General features: G+C 38.8%; 1 protein-coding gene across 9 annotated transcripts in view; it reads left to right on the top strand.

Moving 5' to 3' along the window:
* The window catches only part of ENOX1 (ecto-NOX disulfide-thiol exchanger 1), a 365,243-nt gene that overhangs the window by 316,429 nt on the left and 25,847 nt on the right, over window positions 1-22,967 (top strand). For all 9 annotated transcript variants that reach the window (XM_040541548.1, XM_040541556.1, XM_040541497.1 and 6 more), the window contains one exon: window positions 6,403-6,587. In XM_040541548.1, the coding sequence (XP_040397482.1) occupies window positions 6,403-6,587 (185 nt within the window). The remainder of the gene's footprint in view (window positions 1-6,402; window positions 6,588-22,967) is intronic.

Below are 22,967 nucleotides of genomic sequence, written 5' to 3'. Positions count from 1 at the left end.
TTCCAGGAATAACTTTTCTTTGGCCCTTTCTTGAGCCCTCTCTCAAGTTAACATACATGTCATAAAATCATTTAGGTTGGAAAAGACCTTCAAGATCACCAAGTCCAACTACAAAGTTGTTTCCTAGGTACAAAGACGTGGCTTCAAATACTGCTTGAACAGACAGGACTCATTAGCATTTCAGTTTCTTAATGTTTGGGCTACACAAGACTATTTGGTGCTTTCTGAAAGAGCCCGAAATCCTGAAGACAGCTAAAGAGGCACTAGAAGTTGTCTTGCTAAGATGGTTATTTAATTTTTTAAGGGTTGTTTTTTGTTGTTTGTTTTTTGTTCTTGTTTTTATTTGAGCATAACATCTGCTTCACATGTAATAATTTAATATTTAATAAAAAAAGGATGCAATTATGGCTAACTTCATAACTTCATATGGCAGGGGAGACAAACAGGCACATTGCATTAGTGAAATGGAACTGGTGCATGGATCATAGAATCACAGAATGGCTTGGGTTGGAAGGGACCTTAAAGATCTCCTAGTTCCAACCCCGCTGCCATGGGCAGGGATGTCGCCCACTAGACCAGGTTGCGCAGGGCTTCATCCAACCTGGTGCTGAACAACTCCAGGGATGGGACATCCACAGCTTCTCTGGGCAGCCTGTGCCAGTGCCTCACCACCCACTGAGCAAAGAATTTTCTCCTAACATTTAATCTAAATCTCCCCACTTTTAGTTTATTCCCCCTTGTCCTATCAATGTCTGCCTATTGAAAAGGTCTCTCTCCATCTTTTTAATAAGCTCCCTTTAAGTACTGAAAGGCCACAATGAGGTCTTCCCAAAGCCCTCTCTTCTCCAGCTCTCTCAGCAGATGTCTAGATTCAGTGGTGTCTTCCATTGAGAGAGTATGATGATCTACATTGACGTTCATTCTATTTAAAGGTTTCCCCTAGTATATTACTGGAAAGAATAAGAATTTTTAATATATTTTAGATATCTGTAGAGTAAAGTTGATATAAGAATTGACTATTATCTTCAAATCTTGAAATACTGTTTTATCACAGAATCATGGAATATCAGCTAAGACCTTCAAAGCTCTACATCTGCTAAGACCATCTTTCTTACTAATGACAACTGTCATTATTGTATAATTTATCCTGTTTTCCACAGCAGAAAGACATACCTTATGCCCTCCCAGACCCTCCACAAACATTTTTCCTTGCTGACATTCCCCTGGCTGTATTGCTTCACAGTTCACTTATTTGAAAAACAAGCAAGCTAGATGGAGGCCAAGGATAACTTTTATGTTTATATTTATAGTTGTGAACTTTATGTCCTTATTTCTCTTCTCTTGCATTTTTTTCAATCCCTCAAACTGGAAACACTTTCAAGTAGTAGCTGTTTATTGCAAGCTGTTTTTTTTTTTTTTTTGGGGGGGGGGAGGTGGGACACATTGTAAATGCTTTGCAATGGAATGATGCAGACAAAAAATTACAATAATAACAGCCATCATTTTTGACATTTTTTTATGCTTTTCTTGTTGATGTTATCAAAAAAGAGCATTATATCATTTTAAACCTTATTTTCAAGACAGAAAATTAGAATAATGACATTGGTAGAACTCAGGTGTAAGGAAGGCTTGGAAATATGTTCATTTTTTTTTATCCATGTCACTATAACAATACATTGGCTAAAGTTCCAAAACCCTAAGAAATTCTACTAAAGAGGTTACACTGAAAGTCTGAAGATAAACAAATAAGCAAAGAAGTTGTCAGTTTTATGATCCATTTTTTTAGAAGTACAGAAAAATCTATAGGAAAAAAACAATCTGTAGAAAATCTACTAGCAGGATGTGAGGAAAGTCTATGCTCTTGAATTTACAAGAGGGTTTTCTATTATTGCCATTGTTTGCTCATTTGTTTTTCAGATATTATTTCCAGTTTGAGGCAGATTCTTAAGATAAGCTGCTGCCTATGCATTTCAACCAGGAGTGTCACCCATACATGAATTAGTACTCTGTCATTTATATTAAATGTGATGTTATTAATGTTATTAATGCCCAGGTGTGCTTTAATAAAACTGGTAGAATTTTTTAATTCCAAAAACAATATATAAATATAAATGCAGGGTATTTCCTGGCCACTGTGACATGATGTGTTATAAAATATTACAATTACACTTTATCACCTGTGTAGACTTACCCTATATTGGCTCCAGTGGGTAACTATTATGCATTAAGTTAAATGCAATCACAGAGTACCACTATAAGTAAATGATCATGAAGAAAGCACTCACCTAACAGTATCTGAAATATATGCCCTAGAAAAGTAATTTTTAATTTTTTTTCTGAGACATCAAGAGAACATCCCTAGACTCAGCGGATCCTTCAGTCGATTTCTGATCAGTCAGTCACTTCTTGTTTTAAGCAGACTGCCTTTTTGCTTTGGGTGTAATCCAGATCCACTACATGGAGCCAGTGTTGGCCACTGAGGCTGTTGCTGAACTCTGCATAGCACCCCTGCCTCTACACAAGCAGATCACACTAACCTCTTGCATGTCTTCAAAATATCAATGAGAAGGCTTCCCCTGCCTACATATGTCTGATCTTTCTCTAGCTGCTTCTCTGAGACTAGCAGGTGTCATTTGGCATCCCTCAGTGAAAATGTTATAAAGCACATATTGGGCTGGTTGCCAGCTGTGTTTGTTCAGGTACAAATATTCTCTTCTGCTTGCAGCACAGCAGCTATTTGGGATTCTTGTCAGAGTTTTATTTTGATCTAACTTCCTTGTATATAGTTCTTTTGTAAAGGCTTTCAGCTTTCATTGTCTTTTTATCCTAAGAAGATTTTTAGCATGTCTCAGAGAGGGATTCTGTAGATGTGTATCTAAACTACCAAACTTAAAATGCAATCAGAAGTTGTAAAGAGATAAGCTGAGTAAACTTTTTCAGCAAAAAATACACTCATCAGTTTTATCAATGAAGTCATAGAAAAAAAAAAAAGTGAACAAATTTGAAAAATATTTACTTTTTAAAATGCAGATTACCCTCTCTGCAAAAACTCTCCATCAATTTTAATTTAGTATTAAATGAAGTGCTTTTCTATATGCACAAAATTTAAACAAACTGTTTTATTAGGGATCAAAAGCAGCATTGCTCTGAAACCAGAACGATTTTAATTCACTAAAACATAAATAACTTAAAATTACAGTCATGTTAGGTCAACACAAAGAATCTTTTTGATTTTGTTTCACATTTACCCAGTAAATGAAATGGAGCCCCTGGGGCCTACCAGATGCCTTTCTTTGACTTAGTCTCCATTTAATGACTTCTTTACTGACCTTTTTGTCCACATGTTAGGAACAGAGTATTTGTAGTTTAAAATTAAATAACAAAAGAACTATGTATATGAACACCATATCATTTGTGGACTCATCTTTAAATAATTCATCTGAAAGCTTGTGACAGTTTAGTATTCTATTATATTGCTGTATGTGTTGCATCCTCCCTGTTTAAGGACATATTTCTACCTTGGACTCTGTCTTTAATTGCTTACTGTGAATGGCTAGGAAGATCACCAGAGTGTATAATGATGTTGATAAGATCTTGCACACCTCTGGGAATCCTGCCTAATATCACAAACTTATCTGTGTTGTACTCTTATTCCCACACTTCAGGTTGTTTGCGATATTTTCCTTTTGCCTTAACATAGGTTGTAACCTCTTCCAAACACAGCCTTTGTCTTCCAGTATCTGGAATCTAGATTGATGGGCACCCATCCTTTGATGGGACTTCATGGTAGTACTGCAATGTAATTATTATCATATAGATATGATATGCTAAAAATAATTTAAAATAATAAAATAATGACATTCATAGATGCAACTGATTTTTTTTAAGCAGTAAAAAAGCTGTATTTTATTTCTAAAGGAAAAATGGGTTGTTTCCTTAGAATGTGATTTGCTGCATTTGGATTTTTTTTATTTATTTTTTTAATCCCTAACAGGTTCATCACCTATAGGTTGATTATTTACACAATATGTGTAAATAATTTCCATTTCCCCTAATTTGCTTCCTCTGTAGCAGATTTCTTGTGCTGTCCCTAGTTCCACTCAATAGCCTGAATATTCGTAGGAAGAAAGAAGGAGGAGTTTTCCAATTGGGCCATGAAGTGGCCAAGAAAGTGCACAGTGGCTTTTCAGGTAGGGTGGCCTGAACCTTGGCTGAATCTGGGTCCTAAACTTCATTTCTGCAGTGATGGTAATTAACAAGTACGTACACCTCACTCCCTCTACTTATGCAACAACTTTCAGAAATTTTTCAAGAGCTGGATTAAATGATGGACAGCAGATGAATTACTGCTCCCAAACCACTGTAAAAAATTGACTACACCTATGACAGGTACCTTGTGCTCAGAGAGCACAAGGATAGGCAATTTCTGGCTGGAATTGAGTATTGTGTAAAAAATGTTATTTTTTTGACTGGGAATAGTCTAATCGGTAAGAGGAAGAGAAGACAAACAAATGTGCCATTTTATCTTTATAATAAAAAAATCTTTTATAATTTATCAATTATTTACCTCTACATAGTGCAAAGAGGACCCAAATTTTCATGTTTAAAAATTTGGTTCAAATCCACTTCAGAAATTGAAGAGCAAAATTTTGATTTGAGTTTTTGTTAGACTAAGGTTTTTATTTGCTCAGCCTCTTTTTTTTTTTTTTTTTAGCATAATTTGTTGGCTCTTACAAAATTAAAAAAAAATCATCCTCTTATTTATTTGCCCATTGGACTCATCATTGCAATTTCTTGAGGGTAAATTTTGTCATGGGAAGATGATTACATGCTTTTCAGAACAATTTAATTGGATGTAACAATACTGTAACTCTTAATAAATCTTCCAGAGGGATTCTGTAGAATATCCAAATTAAGCTCAATAACTAATCCACATCTATATTTTAATACCAGCTAACTGTACTTTATTTTGGAGAATGCTTTTGTATTATTTTAAAATTAATAAAAAATATCTCAGATAAAAATAGATTTGTCCTACCAAAGATGAAACATTTTTATTGGTAATGAAATACTGTGACATCTAAAGCTGTTATAATTTCACAAAAATGTTGAATCGTGTTATCATAGGGAACAGGGGACTCTATCTGTGAAAGGTCTAGTCAAGAGAGGCCTAACATTAAATGAAGTTAATACACAATTTCTGATAATTTGGAGTTTAACCATACTGCTATTGTAGGTGGACAAGAAAGAATTCTGTAATATCAAGCCTGAAATCATTTAATCAGGAATGTAAATCAGTTATGTGCTTCAGTTACCAAATGTTGATAGAATTGGCTATGGTAGATTGTTGTTTTTTAATTACAGCTGCTGTGTAATGTTGTTGTGTTATCAGGTTCCAAGAAAGAAAATAGTATAGTATGGCACTGCTATGCCAAATGACCACTGATACTGCCAAGTATAAATACTACCAGGGTGGGTTCTTCTATAGGATGATAACCACGCTCCTAAAGCAGTGAATGCCACACTTCCCTATATGTATTTATGTTCAGATAATTTATTTAAATAATGTTCCTACTACATGCTTTATAGCCCTCTGCCTTTTGCTACACAAATTTTAGCTTATATTGCAGACTGTGCAAGTCATTTGGCAAATGTAATTTCCATCCCTGCATACTAATCGATTTCTTCACAAACACCTGCTATCAGTTATGATAATAAAAATGCCATTCTAAATTGAAAAGGGGCCAAATGGAGCTTCCTAAGGAAATGACTTAAGTGTCTTTCAATGCCTGTAATGTAGTAATGTTCTTGTAGTGCCAACACTTTTTCTGATCATTTGCATTTTATATAATTTTACTCTATTACATCATTTTTCTGTCTAAATGGATCCTTATAACCATTGCTATGAAGTAGTTCATGGGGAGATTGGAGAGGAATTTCTGTGTTTCTTCTCTCACGGGATTAAATCCAGACAACTTTACATAGTCTAAATTCCTTAGCAGAGATCTGATTGAATCTGCACTATACTAGTATAAATATTAAATGATTGTATCAGATTCTATAACATCACTGGGAAAATATTGCAAAGTTGGGGGGTGATTTGCTCTTGGATTGCATGCCAGTTTCCTCCTAAACTGTAAGTCTAAATTTAGCAGCCAGATTGCATGTGGGATTTGAATTATCCAGGGTCACTTTATGGCTCCTTCCATCCCATGAAATAACTTCCCAGTGACAGTCTTTGCCAGAACCTAATCGTTTTCAGCTCTACTAGGTCTTGTCTCAGCTCTGAAATGTCTCACTGGCTTTCAGCTCTATTGTCATCTCCCCTGACAATGTCTTCTGCATTATTTGTAAGGAAACAATCCGTTTTACTGATTTCTTTGCATTTTCATTTTCTCTTAGCACTAGCTGCCCAAGCGTATGCACTTAAGGAAGAGAATGATAGTCTTCGATGGCAACTGGACGCTTACAGGAATGAAGTGGAGCTTCTGAAACAAGAAAAAGGGCAGCTTTTTCGAACAGAAGAAAGCCTTACAAAAGACCAGCAGCTGCAGTTTCTACAGCAGACAATGCAAGGCATGCAGCAGGTATTGCTATAGAAGAAAAACACGTGTCTTCTTTTTTAGGAAAGTGGTGCCAAGGAGCTGTGCTGTATTCAAGGCTATTAGCTATGAATTATTAGTCTTATTTCTCTTCAAAGTCAAAATCATGCAGATTTCATTTGGGGGGGAAGGGAAGGAGAAACTGGGGACATTTGTAGGGACAGTCATTTTAGTAATCACTAAATGCATTGATCACTCAAGGAAAATCCTCATGCATGTTGTACTTATGAACAAATTGCTTTTGTACATCCTCTTTTTCTCTTCTCACTTAATCCAATTAGCCTTAATTCTGCATGGAAGTTCAAAAAAGTTTTTCCAGTGCTCTGTGGCACCTTCATTTGCATTCATATGCATCTTTAGATGCATCTTCACTTCTCAGCTTTCTTTTCCTCTCCTGCCTCTTGTTTGAGGATTTCAGACATCTCCAGCTTGTCCAGAAAGCCCTTCTGCTAACTTACAAGTGGATAGTAACATTGGTGTTATCTCCCAATATCTTTTTTTATGTATACTGAACCATGTATGTAATGTTTCCACTCAGGCAACATTTAAGCGGTTCAGCGCAGCAACAAAGCTTTCTTCTGATGCCAGTCAGCCATAAACTGCAATGTGTCTTCGCAGGGGTGGGGCTCAGTTTATCATATGCATTATCCCTCATCTACCAGTGTGTTCTTGACATGGTGCAGGGGAAGACTTGGCAAGCACATCCAGACTGTTCCCACTGCTTCATCTCACATGTCCATTTACACGTAAGCATTTCTCTTTCAACTTGAATGTGTATTACTTCTTTCCTGCCCGGGCACCTACATTCAGCAAGGGCAAAAAATAAATAAATAAATAAAAGGCAAGGGCAGTGGCTCACCATGACACTGCTCTGGTCATCCATCTATGATGAACACCTCTCCTGTGAAGGAAAGCTGAGAGAATCAGAGTTGTTCAGTCTGGAGAAGAGAAAGCTCCAAGGAGACCTGACTCTGGCCTTTCAATACTTAAAAGGGCCTTGTAAGAAATGCGGAGAGAGACTTTTTATGAGGGTCTGTAGTGATAGGAAAAAGGAGAATGACTGTAAACTAAAAGGGGGGAGATTTAGATTAGAAATAAGGAAGAAATTATTTACTCAGAGGGTGATGAGTCACTGGAACAGGTTACGCGGAGAAGCTGTGGATGTCCCATCCCTGGAGGTGTTCAAGGCCAGGTTGGATGGGGCTTTGGGCAACATGATCTACTGAGTTGCATCCCAGCCCATGGCAGTGGGGTTGGAACTAGGTGATCTTTAAGGTACCTTCCAACCCAAACCATTCTGTGACTCTATGATTTAGAACAGAGCTGCACAGCTATGTCACTGAAGAGGTTAATTTTGCCTTGTTCATGAGTGCCCTGATGCAACACATGTCCTCCTCAATCATTCCTGGTTATTAGATTCCAGAAGAGGAGAAGTCGTACCCACTTCCAGATTGTACTAAGCTGCTTTTTGTGACAAAACTCCTCAGCCAGAAGATATTAATTTACGTATGAGCTGCCTGCCTGGCTGGATTAGGAATTGCATTGCTATCACAGTACCTCTCAAATCCAACCAGTCTACAAATCCCACTTAACACCAAATAACAGAGCACAACATAAGCCTAAGTACTACACGTGTGTTTATATGAACATAAGCCCCATCTAAGCCCTCATAGTTTTACGAAATCAGGGAGATTTAACATCTAGTGGAGTAATTCTGAAAAAGAAGAAAAGAAAAGAAAAGAAAAGAAAAGAAAAGAAAAGAAAAGAAAATAAAATAAAAGAAAAGAAAAGAAAAGAAAAGAAAAGAAAAGAAAAGAAAAGAAAAGAAAAGAAAAGAAAAGAAAAGAAAAGAAGAAAAGAAAAGAAGAAAAGAAAAGAAGAAAAGAAGAGAAAAGAAGAGAAGAGAAGAGAAGAGAAGAGAAGAGAAGAGAAGAGAAGAGAAGAGAAGAGAAGAGAAGAGAAGAGAAGAGAAGAGTAGAGAAGAGAAGAGAAGAAAAAAAGAAAAGAGAAAAGAAGAGAAAAGAGAAAAAAAGAAAAGAAAAGAAAAGAAAAGAAAAGAAAAGAAAAGAAAAGAAAAGAAAAGAAAAGAGGAAGGAGAAAGGGAAAGGAAAGGAAAGGAAAGGAAAGGAAAGGAAAGGAAAGGAAAGGAAAGGAAAGGAAAGGAAAGGAAAGGAAAGGAAAGGAAAGGAAAGGAAAGGAAAGGAAAAGGAAAAGAAAAGAAAAGAAAAGAAAGAAAAGAAAAGAAAAGAAAAGAAAAGAAAAGAAAAGAAAAGAAAAGAAAAGAAAAGAAAAGAAAAGAAAAGAAAAGAAAAGAAAAAAGAAGTCATTGATCGTTTGAGCATGAATCACTAATCAGAAATACTCAAGGTTTCAGTGTACTTTAGATATGCTTGAGGTCTGTTCATGATGTTATCCTTATATAAATGAATACTTAAATATCACTGGCTTCATTAAATTTAACTGCATATATAAATATTGTGCTAAATTTCAGCCTGGTGCTAATTCGCCATTAAAATTAGTGAAAATTAGACGCAAAATACTACTAAATCAAAATACTAGAGCCCTAATGCTCATTTTGCATTATTATAATTTCCTACCTGGGGTCTGGATGAAGGATAATCAAGTCTGGAGAATATAAATAGATTGCTATTGTATCTTCAAGCAAATGTTAATAATGCAAGCCAATAACACAGAGTGACTTATCTCTTTGTTCAGCTGAGCAATGGCCACTGTAGTCCCTGTTCCTCTGAGAGTATTTATGTTTGTGACAATTTTGCTGTGAGGTTCTGAATTTTTCTGTTTTGCCATCTGGGGGATCAAACCTACCAACTCCCAATGGGATATAATTAGAGATGGCCCAAGGAGCCGGAGAAGACACTACAGATAATCCAGTCTGACAATATGCTGAGGAGGGCAGCAACACAGAGGCACAAGAGGTGGAGTTCAGAATATTTGGTGGGGAATTATCAGTCAATTAAGCAGCTGGATGATGGCTTTGGATTTCAATGATTAGCCGTAGTCATGATATCTCAAGACCTTTGTGCTTTTCATGCAGTTCATCCATGAATATTTAGAACTAAACCCTTGATTTAGGTAGACTTTGTTTTATCTCAGCTTGGTTTTGTAAATGTTGAGAGATGACAACCTTCGCTGAAATCCATCAGTATAGCAGGTGCTCAGCATCTATGGAAATCAGTCTCTCTATGAAATATTAAACATATACCCAGGACTTGAGTGGTAATAATTTAACAAGAAGACCTGTATTCTCTTTTATCCTTTGTATATATTAAAATTAATTTCAGACAAGGTAAACTGAATGCCATTGAATTCCCAGGGCCTACATATATGTCAGCATTAAAAAAAAATGTATTTCACCTCTCTCTTTCCTCTCCATTCTCCCCCACTCTTTCATAAAACTCTTTTTTCTTCTAACTTCTAGAACTAGAGAACAATTGATTTGAGCTGCAGTCTGAAAAGCAGATTTATCTGAGAAAAAGTGGATGCATTTTCAGAATCAAGAATTTTTTTGTAAACATATTTGGTGCCAAACAATAGCAAATAACACAACATCGATGTATTTTTAATGTACTTCTACCATCTGGACATTTTTCAGGATTATTTCCCACATTTGAAGGACTGATGAAATGAATGTTTATTTTCTCTTCCATCAATCCTACTGCTCCAAAGGAGCATCAGCAAAATCACATAGATTTTTGTTTATAAGGTGTACCTTACAGGCAGTAGTAGCAACCTGCCTATTTATTGTGTCTGAAAAAGAAAATCCTTTGGACTAATGACGTTGAACTTATGGGGTTTTGAGTCAACTTCCTCCATAAAACTGTGTCACAGTTTAATTTCATACCCACTGTGAGATCTCAAACAAATGGAAGTAATGTCTTGTATCCATGGTAACAAATGAGATACACTTTACCTGATTTTGAGATGGAAATTGAATTAACTTGTCACTGCCGCATAGGTGGTATTGCCTTCAATTTATTTCTATATGAGAACACACATACCAAGCAGATCACTTTTCAAATGACTCTGTTTTTCAGCAGTGTTTGGTATTCTGTAATAAAGTCTGTGATCATAAGGAGGGATGTTTTAGTTATAACTATTTTTACAATACTTCACAACACAGCTATAAGATTTTTTTTAATCTTTTCTCTTTTTCTGGAATGTTTTACCAGATACATGACTATAGGTAATGCAGAAAATAGCACCTAGTAGTGTTGCTTAATGCTTACCATTATGAAGACTTGGATTTCAGTGTGTTAATAACTTGTCCAAATTTTAACCATTTGGGTTTACATATTCCATGTGGAGTAACAAGTAGAGTCTTGAAAAATTCTCATCAAAATCTGTCAGCCCTTCCAAGAACAAAGTGAAAAAAAACAACTGTTTTTCTTGTTTGTTGTCCACCGAATAAAATTCTTGAGGAAGTGCACTTTTCACTTTCATGCTTTGAAAAACTGATTCAGAATTTGACAGTGAGTCACTATGGATTCAGTGATGTGGTTCCCACATCCTTTATAAAATCTGCCTGAAACTGATAACATTGCAAGCCTTTGAAAAATCTCAGTGTGCCACATAGGAGATGTCAGTCGTTAGCACATGTCCAAATCAATTTTACATCTTTACGGGGCGGCCAGGGTTGTTTATGAACCATCTCCACAGCACAGCCACCAATGCAATGTTTTAAGCCTCAAGTTAGTCCTGAATCTACAGAGCACGGTTCAGGTCCTGGAAATAATCTAGCTCCTTTAGCATGGGTCTCTACTTGAACTAGTTAGCTCCACCATTCTGTCAGGCTTAATCGGCCAAAATGTGTTGCCATGCTTGCATAGCAGTACTAAACTGGTTGATTTTCCTATAGGCTGGTAATTCGGTGTGGTGCTTCACTGTGTCATATAAATATGCCTTGCTGATGTTCTTTCCTCTCATAACTCCCTAAGCATGATCCAATATAGGCTGAATGTAAGCTCCTGCAAGCAATGGTGTTATCCAGAAATACCCATTTGAACCATGCTTCCACCTATCTTTTCTCCAGGAAATGTACCCAAGTGCCTACAGTCCTTCTGTTGCACATGCTGAGTTTATCTGGGACATTTAAGAGGCACCTCATTGCCCAGGTTCCCCAAGGGGCCTGATTCATTAGCTGGGCTTAGGTTCATATTCCTAACATACCGTGACAGCATACGCTCCTCTTCGTTGGTGGTGAAGCATTAAAGCCTAGCCACGGGGTTATTGCATGAGCAGGGGATGTGTGGAGGTGCCTCACTTAAAATCAGTGCTCAGGATGAAAAGCAAGAACAATAAGAAAAGTCGTGGGTGGTAGGCATAGGGCTGACATACAGGCTGATATGCTGCTGCCAGTGTCATCGACTCTGGTAGCTCTGGATGTCTCCGCAGGAATCAGAACACATTTTGACCCTGTTAATGACCCACATGGGTGTCACTCTGATGCAGCACAATGAAACCTCTTTTGTCTTTTTTTTTTTTTTTTCCCCCCCCCCCCCGAACAGTATCAATTTCCCTCCAACAGCAATGCAGATTGCAAACCTGAGTGCTCAGAAGGCAGGAACTGCCAGAACTACTGCCTGTGTGTTTTGCTCTGTATACCTCAGGGACCCTTCCCTGTTCAGTGCTGCAGACAGGGAGTGCACAGTTAATCATCACCTATTCAATACGTCCCTGGTCTTGTTGTTCAATATGCAACACGAGGTCTTTCTGTGAAGGCCACATTACTCATGACATTTCCCATTGAGAACTAGCTTTTGCAGTTTACTAATCAGTTAGCATGCAAAATAAATAGTACATGCATCTGAAAATTATATGTCTGATCTCAAAGGGCTCTGATAAATGCCAGATGACTAGAAGTCATTTCAGGGTTTCTGTGTTCATCCACGGGAAGACAGTTTGCTCTGTGATATGCCTTACGGTTGTGGTCAGGAGAAGAGCTGCTGAAGCACATTGCAGCACCTTCCTTTTATTCACTGCTCACTCATCCTGGAGGACTGCCAGGGTACACCTTTGGTGAAAAGGAACTTGGGGTACACACGGCCTCCACTGTATGGACAGTCAGTGTGAACTGGACTGTGTCTCTTTTATCTCAGTGAGTTGGCATAAGGGTCATGTCTCTGTCAGCTTTTTAAGCAAGACAATATATATCAAACATATAGTAACAAATTCAAGTAGAAAAGCCAAAATTAGCTAGTGTTGGCTTCACTGTGATGCTATGAAATGAATTTGATTTCTACCATTACCAGCCACTGGAGCAAAGCTAGTCCATTTCCACATCTCTATTTTTTTTTCTACAAAAGGTGACGTTACTTAGGTCCTTCCTAGCCTATCCTATATGAATATGAGATTTTTCTCATTCAATTAATGGAAGAATTTACTCTTCCCATGGTCCACTCTCATTCACTAGGAGCAGAAAAGCACATTTCTGTCCAAGAGGGTTCAATAGTAAGTAGGATGAGGAGAGACTTCCTTCATCATGAGACCTTCTTTCCACATCACGTTTCCACCACCTTTCCATCACTTATCCAACTTCAGTAAGCCTCAGGTGACATTTAGGTCTGCATCTCTCAGATTCTTCACAGATGTTTGGTTGTTAACTGCCACAGTCATTACTTTCTCTCACCTGGAAACTTTGTGAAATGTCAGAAGTCACAGACGTATTTTTTGTTGGCTGAAAATTGCTGAATACAGTGTCATGTGAGTGCTGTGATCATTGTAACGACCATTTACCCTTAAATATAGGTAGGTTCTATATTAGTTTAGAGCTGAAAATAGCATCATTGTTGAATAGATGGAGCATGTTATGGCTATATTTATTAATATACCCTAAATGCAAAGGAGCTTTGCAGTCTTTTTTTTATCTAACTACCTCTTGCACACCGAACATCTATTCAACACACAACCCAGACAATGTACTTATGCGCAACTATAAACTGATTCTTCTCCAAATGCAGTATTAAAGAGAAGAATAAATAATAGAGATAAAAACATTACCCCTTGTATTTGCTTTTTACCTGCTGAATAAATAGACCAGAATAATTAAGTTGGAAATGTTTTTATTACTCTTCCAGTATGAATTCTAATTAGATCTTTCAGTTTTCCTAGAAAAGCAGCACTGGGGTAATAACGGCAATATTGATCATTAGAACATTACTTATAATTTAATATGATACAAGATAAAAGCAAGAAACTGGACCCAATGTCCAAATGTTCGCTTCCAGGTCCAACTCTTCTTCTTTTACCCTATGGTTGGTATGTAGAAGCTGGTAAGAAATATGTCTGCTTCCAGGACAGAGACAAATGTTCCCATAAGTATTCTTTTTGTTCTCTTCTGCTTTTTAAGGCTCTGTACAGTACTGTGCACACCCAAACTTCCAGAAAATACTTACTCTTTCTGATTATATTAAAAAAAAAAGCAGCTGGCAATTAAATGATAATTTTTTACCAGATTTCAGACAAGCCAAATAGGTTCTCCTCTGTGTTTAACAACCTTTCCTTATGGAAAGTAGTGTTTAATTTCCCATTTCTGCCACCACCACTTCAACAGTACTAGGGGAAGTATAAACAAAGGCCTATAGATACTCTAAACACCATCTTCTTGATAGCTGTTGTAGTGGTGAAATGGTGGAAGGTAGCATCTTTTTGCCTGCTACTGTGGTAAAAGTAAAGTGAGATTGGTAGGAAAAATAAACACTTCAGAGAGAAATAATCTGGTGCATACATTCAATTTAAAATATGAAATAAATCAGCTACTATCTTCATTAGCACACTAGTGTAAGCTAATGAAAAACAAGTCATATCAGTTGTACGGTCTAGCAATCTTATGTGGATTCTTTAAAATATTCTAAACAGTAGTATCGGCTTGCTGATTACATAGGTTCCAAAAGTATTTGATGCTTTCATACAAGGAGCCCTGCTTCCTCAGCAAGGAACTAAGTTTCAGTGGGAATAACAGAAGGCAAATTGACTCATGTAAATTGTTTTCCTAGTTAAAATGTGTCAGGTCTTTTTATCCTCCTTTAATATGAAGAAAATATTTCTTCTTGAATAGGAAAAATCAAAATAAAAAAAAAAATAATAATTTGATTTGCTAAGAAAGAGTGTGTTGTAACATGCTCATTTGCAGTCCCACAAAAGAATAGATGTGGTCATAAAGTTCAAGTGCTGTTGCCTAGTGAGGAGGTACCTGCAATGGCCAGGTACAGGTGAAAGGCTGGAGAAGAGGAGGTTGCTGTGAATGAATGACCATGTCTTCTCTTGACTGTCCATCATGCCAGGTGCCAGGTGGTTGTCTTCTAGGTTATGAGGGCAGGGGGAACCTGACACTCATCTGGGATCAGCCCTCTTAATTTGATCTGAATCAGAGCAAACTGTGAGCCCATCTGCTCACTCACCCATTCCCAGTAAAAGGCAAGGGCTAATATAACATGCCAGTGACCTCATTTAGCAAAGGTAGGAGGGAGCTTTGCTGATGAGGTGTAACTGCTTTGTCCAAACTTCTCCCCTCTATAAGGCACCATCAAAATCAAAGACCTTCGGTAATCTGCTGTGAAAATCAGATCCCAGAGAGAATCCCTTATGCTAGCAGTAAAAATCTATTTGCAAATTGTGAGGATTTCAATTCTAGGAGGAGGGGCTGATCCTGTAAGATCCCTAAGGACTTCAGTCTTTTCTTCATTTAGTGTAACAATAAATAACTGACCTAAGACTGTTTTTCCTTCTTGACTAGAGCAAGAATAATGCTTAAAAATTACTTGACAAAGAAAAGCTGCAGACTTAAGACATTCATTGCACCATCCAAATTCTCCTTTTCATCCGATCCCAAATACTGCCTCTCGTAGTTAGTATGTCTGAATTACTACGCCTCACGGAAACAAAAGAAACTGAGGTCTATTTATCTGGTATCTATTAGGTATTCTTTAGCATCATAGAATTAAGTAAGTCAAAAGGGACCTCTGGAGATCATGTACAGCATCCCCCAGCTCAAAGCAGGGTCAGCTCTGGAGCTGTCTGTTTGCTCAGGGCCCCATCTAGCTGTATTTGCATTTCCTCCAAGGATGGAGGGTCCACAGCTTCTTTGAGCTCTTGCTCCCATAACTGCCCATACTAACTGTGGAATGTTTTCTTTATATGTAGTACAAATGTTCCTCCTTGTGTCTATTAGCCCTCAACCCTTACCTGAGAAGAGCCCAACCCCTTCTTCTCCGTAACCTCCCTTTAAGTAGTTTCAGTGTGTCCATTTGTCTGTTTTCCTGCTTGACTTATTTCTGTGGGTCAGTCCTACCTGCTCCTGTTCTGAGTGCCGTGGAGCTGTTGGACCTCTGTAGTCAATCTCATAGCAAGGGGAAGGGAGCATGACAAACATTTTTCTAAGGAGGCAGCAGGACAATGTTCTTCAGTATTGCCTCAATACATGCTCACCCATCAAATGCATGCCCAGCTCCCCAGCCCCTTCGGAGGTGGCTAACCTGCAGAGCTAACATGTTCACCATGTTCTTTTTCTCTACTCAGAACCAGAATAGCTTATTTTACAGGTAGCGTCCCAAAGCAAGCAGGAGCTGGGTTGTTGATCCACATGCAGCTTTTCACCAGCTCAGGCCCAGGGCAGGGGGGATCAAGCCTGGGACTCCTTTATCATTGCAAACCCCATGAGCCATCCAAACAGTGTCATCCCTATAATTTCTATGACACAGGTGGTCCCTGAGAGATGGTAGGGGTGAGAAGCACTGATCTATTGCACTGCAATTCCCTTTGCTCCCTTAAAAAAATCCACAATCATGCTCTTTATTTTAATAATGCCTTGTCATACATCAGGATGGCACGTATGTTGCCCTTACTGCTGCAACATGGCTAACTTCCTCGAGGGCTCATTTCTAAAGCTTCTTTGACTTGTCTTTCACATTCTCCTGTTTCCTTGGTGATTTGTCTGGCCTCATCAGCGTCTTGTTACTAATGCATATTTGCTCAGCTGGGAAGTCACTTTCTCATTATTCAAGCCTGCCATGTGCTGGCCATTTGTGATATGAAATCTTGTCTGTCTTAGAAATAGACACAAACACCCTTCCAGCCTGTCCACAGAAGTACTGAGAGAACAATCTGTGTTTTTGTTTTGCAATTGATCATGTGTCTGAGATTTCATTTTGATTTATTATTTTTTTTTCTCCTACTTAAGGAAGAGTCTACCAAGAAACATTTACCATCATTCCCCTCGTTATTCGTGATCAGCCTCTAAGACTTTTGAAACACTTTTTTTCCATGCTGATTTTTATCCTTTTCCATCTACCCAACTCTTTTTTTTTTCTTCTTTTTCTTTTATGAGATAAAGTTCAAACTGGCACTACAAAACTTGTTTTTAGGAAGAAAAAGAGAAAGAATAAAACTTCAGAAATGGCCAGTGTAAATTGGTGCTTTAATTTTAGATGATCTCTGCAGTCCTTCCAATGCCTACGATTGCAAAAATTTTAGATCTCCAGTTCTAGTGTACTTTAGGGGAAATTGTTGCCCTTTTACACAGGTGAGAACTGCTTCCCCAGTTTTCTGTATAGTGTGAAGCCTTAGTTTTTTCAGGACTGAAAAAGGTAACCTTGGGTGGGAATCAGCCTACCTATTTGAGGCACATGGGCTTTGCCTTCATTTTAGACACCTAGTAAACCAGATCTTCCCATTTTTCCTGTATAACGGAGTAAATATACTCCCCATAGGTAGTAAGTGGAGAGTAATATGCTACCCCCTAATATCATATAGATAGGAGAATTCAGTTTACCTAAGTTCACTGGGTGTCTAAGATGTCTGTTCAACTAAGTTGACTCAGTTAGGCTGTATAACACCATCCCACTTTAACTGATATCCTCATTTCAAAACAGTTTGCCACAGATCTTTTCTGGACACTCTGCAGCTACTCCAGAAGCTGGAGAAAGAGTCCACCTGTGGCCAAACTGACTTGGTTTGCTGAAACTGCCTGTTACCTGTGATCAAAGTCAGTGCTCCTACCTGAGAGACATAATTTTCATCCTTTTGTCTGATCTTCTTCACTTCCATTTCTTCCCTCTGATATTTCTTTTCAAGCAGCTGTGGAAAATAAAAATAAAAATTAATAATAAAAATAAATAAATAAATAATAAAGGGCAGGAACAGGACCATTCAGCAGTGTAACTGTTAAACTTGTGGCAAATGTTGGTTTTCCTTTTTCATTGTTCTGTCAGTCTTACATTATCCTAAGTACTGCCTCAGGTCTTGTGGTCTCTTCTGAGTTGCCTCCCTTTTCTTAGTGTACTAAGTTGATGGTTTCACGCTGGCAACCATGCTTTCCTTTTGAGATCCTTCTCTGTTTTGCTAGGCTGTGTGTTTGCCTTCCCTTCTGGATATGTCCATAATTTATATTTAAATGTACAGATGTAACACTACCTTTTGGGGACAAAAGAAGAAATGTGGGCAGGGGGGTGAAGAGGAAAGAGAAGAAATGTTTCGTGATACACAACAGCCAGCTATTACTTTCCCTTTAGGACTTCTCATATATTTCAAGGCACTGTTTGTTGCTCAGTCGTTAGCATTCTTGGCCATGCTGGCACTGCATTGTACACAGTCTGAGTAATTCATCTGGCTTCAATAATGCCATCTATATTTAATGTTTCAGAAGCTGTGAGGATTGGTTTAAGATGGTAATTTTCTGTCTGCACTTTCAAGATCTATGCAACATGGGCGGCACTGAACTGTTGCTGACAGAGATTCAGCATTGGAAGTTGGAATGTGTGGAAAAAAATAAATAAAATAAAACACACACATGTCCCTCCCATATAAAGAAATTAGCTACCCACTTATGAATGGGGAGGAATTTTGTCCTCATGAATGAAGCAAGCTTAACATTGGAGAGGGATCTTTTCCATTTATAAATAGAGCAGCTCCAGAACTGCCAATGGAAACAGGAAAGCTGTCTTGCATTTTTTGTGTAAAATACATTTCTTGGCATCTAGAGAGACAACTAGTAAGTTAATTCTTTTTTTCTTTCCTGTCTCCTTTCTGGAAATGCTAATGAAGGGATATTAGTGATGTTTACCCACCTGATGTTGACCTACTCCAGGGCTTCACCTCTTACGGACAACCCAGCAGCCATGGTGACAAATAGCTTTGTTTGCATGGACAGCAGCTGAGCTTCCAGAGCAGTGCTGGTGGCACTCTGGGCTACGTGTGTGCCTCTCTCCGGGATCCTCAGAGTGCCATACTCCTTCAATTTATCACTCGGTCCTGGACAATTTTCCCTGCTGATTTCAGAAGCAGACTTCTTCCCTTCTCCTTACCTTTACCTTCTTACCACAGCATGATGTTGGACATTCCCCAACCTTCCTCAAAGATCTTCTTACATTAACACTCCCTAAATCAAGCTTTCTTTGTACCAGGTTTGTTGTGGGTTGTGTACTCTTGCCTCTGGTAGCCTCTCCCTTGTCTTTGGCAGAAGGCTGCAGCCAGCCTCTCCCCTCCCCGGCAAGAGCAGAGGGCATGCACTAAAGCAAGGATAATATGTCTGTCTCTCTGTAGTGCTGTCTCTCCACCATGAGATGCTTTTCTGCCTCCTGACACTATGATTTTGGCTCAGAGAAGAGATCCTTGCATAAGTGGCAGGGGACTCCCAGACACCCGAACAGTTGTATGTTGAGGACTGCTGCTTTGGAGGGCAATAGACAAATGAACCAGGAATTTCCTGGCTGCATAGCCAAGAAGTCACTCCTTTGCCTGAGAAAACTGGGGACTTATTGACTGACTGCCATGGCTGTGCCACAAAACTAGGGGCATCAGGGCTTAAAGGAAATGTCCAGAGAGGTGAGACAAGACGGAAGGAAGGGACGTTTTGATAGCTGTGCTGGCAGAATCTCTGAGACAAGCCAGCAGGACACAACAGGTGGGAAGCGGGGTAGCAAATGTTGTGTGGGTGGGTGGGCACAGAGGGGAAGCTCTGGCAGAAAAGCTCGACGAGATGGTGAAGTAGGTGGAACAGGATCAGACAGCACAAACAGTAAAACCAAGGAGAACAATTTTTTATTTTAATTGATTGTAGTATTCACTTGCATGCAATCTGAAGGGCAGAAGAAATATCTATAGGATCAATTTTTAATAAGCACATTTATGTGAAAAACAAAATAATTCTGAATAATTAAATACCATCGTCTTGGCATCATTCATTAAAATCGTTATGGAATGGCTGTCTGTTTATAAGTAGGCATGACAGCAGTTACTGTTATGAAACTTCCCTCATTCCTGCCAGTGTAAAATCTTCTTTCCATTTGCTTCTAATTTTGCCAAACGTCACGTGTTTGTGCTGAAATTTTTCAAGCTGATTGTCTGTCTCAGTCTGGTACTTTTTTTCAGTCAAATCTATTTTGTCATTTCCCAAATTAAGACTAGAAGGGAAAAATATGTTGTTTGGCAGGTATAAGTCCTTGTTACTGGTTCTTGTTGATGGCATCAACCACACAGGAAAAAGAAAGCTCTGAACCTGACCCATGCAAAATGAGCGGATTCTGCAGCTTTTAGAGATAAATGTCAGGGAGAGAAAAAGAAAGAAGGTTAAAGCCCCAGGGAATGACTGCAAGTTTTAAACAATTCTGGCATCTCTGGGGGGTGGATGGGAAGGTCCCAGTTCTGTGAATGAAAAACCTTATGTGTGACTGGGAATGTGGTACAGTAGTTACAGATGCTCTGTTTTCCATCCCCGTGAGAATGGGGCCCATTGACTGTCTTGAAAATATGAGCCTAGGGACAAACTGAGAGCCTGCAGTAGTTTACAGTTTAACTATTAAGACTCCCAGAATGTTTTATCTCATGTCAAATGCTTTGCAGATCATGCTACAACCAGTATGAGCTGCAAATCCATGCAAACTGAGAAAATTGGATGTTTTCCTGGGATTCCTGTTCCTGGCTGGTCTGGAGCCAAATACAATGATGCAGAGCAGGGAGCATCTCTCCTTGTGCTCTCACATTGCATCTGCCACACCACTTCCTCCCATGCTCAGCCAGCTATGAAAAAATTGCCTTGAACACAAAACGTAAAGTCAAGATCAAAGGAAGAGGGATATAATTAGACTAAAGCACAGCTGGAGATATCAGTGGGAGATGTGAAGATAAAGCTGTAGTGGTTTGTGAGCTGGTCCATGATGTGTAAGACTTGGCTATGGAAGAACCATGGAGAGGTTAGGATGGGGAAGGCGATTTTAATTCGTCTGGTGAAAGTATAACAAGTTCAACCTATAAGTGCTTCCATGCCTATAAGGCTTTCCAGTGGCAGAGATTAACTTAAGACTCACTTGGGGTCTTCCAAATAGGAATTTCCATTGTTCAGAAGGATGGGCTCCAGGGTTTCTCCCAGAATCTGGAGTAAAATCTCTGAAACAGGATGAAGGTTTGGTCTGGAAGGTAGTGATGGTGTCCTTGGACTTAGATGTCTATCCACTTCCTTCAGAGGCTGTGGAGCAGACAGGATCTCTTGTGTAGTTTTCTCTGGACTCCATAGTACCTGTAGCGCCGCACTAGACAATGATGGCAATAAAACCTCATAATTCAGGATTTCAGCTTGTTGCCTAGAGAGGCAAAGAAGTTCCCTTCTCAGGTACATAACTGGCTAAATGCATTCCTGGCTATATGTGAGGATCATTTAATTCATTTTGGCTCCTCACTTTGAATTGTCAGAGACTGGTTGAGACATAACTACTCAGAGAAGACACTGAGGTGGAGAGAAAAGACTCCTTTTTCTTAAAACGCCCTTGCCCTGTCCAGGTGTGTAAGGACAAGCAGGTTGCAGTTGTGAAGGAGAGGAATTTCACCAGCCCCATTCAGGTGACACTTCTCTTTGCCAAAACTCTGCTGTCTCTGCTAGTGATCCTTGAAAGAGCTTCTGGTATCCTTCTGGTGTCTTGTGTGATTTGTTTCTCTCCTGAGGATTGGAGTCCCTTCTTTCTAAAGTACAGGCATCAGCTAAAACTATCCTGGATGAAGATCAATGGTCTGTTATAAACATGAGGTTACATGAGGTGACTAAATTGTCCCTTTGGGGCTAGAAGGTTATGAAATGTATGGAAATCTGTAACTGTGCTAAGGAGCTGCATGGGTAACAATGTGTGACACATGACAGTACACATAAATTCATTTTATCTTCTGAGAATGTAGAGAGTGGTACCCAACAGGCAAGATGAAGACAAGTCTGAGGTGGCAATCCAGTCCCCATCAGGAACTGCCAGAAGTAGAGATTTCTGTGCAGAAGTTGGTGGGGCCTCACTGGAACAGAACTTGCTATTCATGTAAAATCATGAGATTTGAAATGCTTTTGTGCTGTGGTAGAGTGGATACACACACCTGAAGGCCCTCAGTGTCTTGTAGGCCCTCAGGGAGCAGTCCAGGTGGCAAGATACATCAAAGAGCACACCTAACTGGATAGCAGACAGTGCAAGATATAATCAGACCTATACCCACATGTATTTTTACATCTGTGGCAGACAGAATTCATCAAACTGGTGTTCACTTACACAATAAATGCACTGCCAATAACTCTGTCAGGCCCTGAAATGTCAAGTGTTTCCTAGCAGCTCTGAAAACAATAGTGGCACAGAGTCCCTTCGTGCCTGGGACTTCCAGTGTTGTGGAACAAGGCCAGGGGCTATTTCTACTTTTGTTGTGTGCAACATATCAAGATGCTGAACACCTACAACATCTGTTTGAGTCAGAGCTACCCATCCTAAGCACAAGCATAAACTAAGCCTTAGATGCTTAGACACATAGTTAGATCAGTAATCCAAGTTATTAAAGCAATTGCTTGCTCAAGTAGTCCTTGGAAAGGAGTGTATGCAGAGCAATAAGTTGTGCAAGAAAACCAGAGTTTCCCTTCTTGATCACCAAGGGAAAGCACTGTAAACTCCTTTTAAATCTCTTAGTTGTCTTCTCTTGCTCTTCAGCAATGTATATTACCCATAAAAATAAAAATATATCATTATTACAGATTAATTAAATCTATTGACCTGCTCTTAACAGTTACAATAAATCTATGCAGAACATGAAGCTAGCCAAGACCAGGGAATGTAGGCTTTTCAAGATGTCCCTACATCCCAGAATTGTCTTCATAAAATATGGTTTTGGACATAGTTTTTTTGTTTTGACAGTTCAGATCAGCCGTCTGTCTTCCTGAATGATATATTGATTGTAGGGCATCAGTCTTCCTTGTCTAATAAAATATCACAGCATGGTTAAGTAAAAAAAAAAAAAAAAAAAGCTTTTGTCTTCTTGGCAACTCAATGTGAAAGCTTTCCAGAATATTGCTTTGGATAGAATGAAAATGGCTTAGGGCCAATGACTAATTATATT

The sequence above is a fragment of the Cygnus olor genome, chromosome 1 (genome assembly GCF_009769625.2).
Source record: "Cygnus olor isolate bCygOlo1 chromosome 1, bCygOlo1.pri.v2, whole genome shotgun sequence".
Classification (NCBI taxonomy): Eukaryota; Metazoa; Chordata; class Aves; order Anseriformes; family Anatidae; genus Cygnus; species Cygnus olor.
Note: the sequence above shows the minus strand (reverse complement) of the source record. Positions and strands in the feature narration are given on the sequence as shown.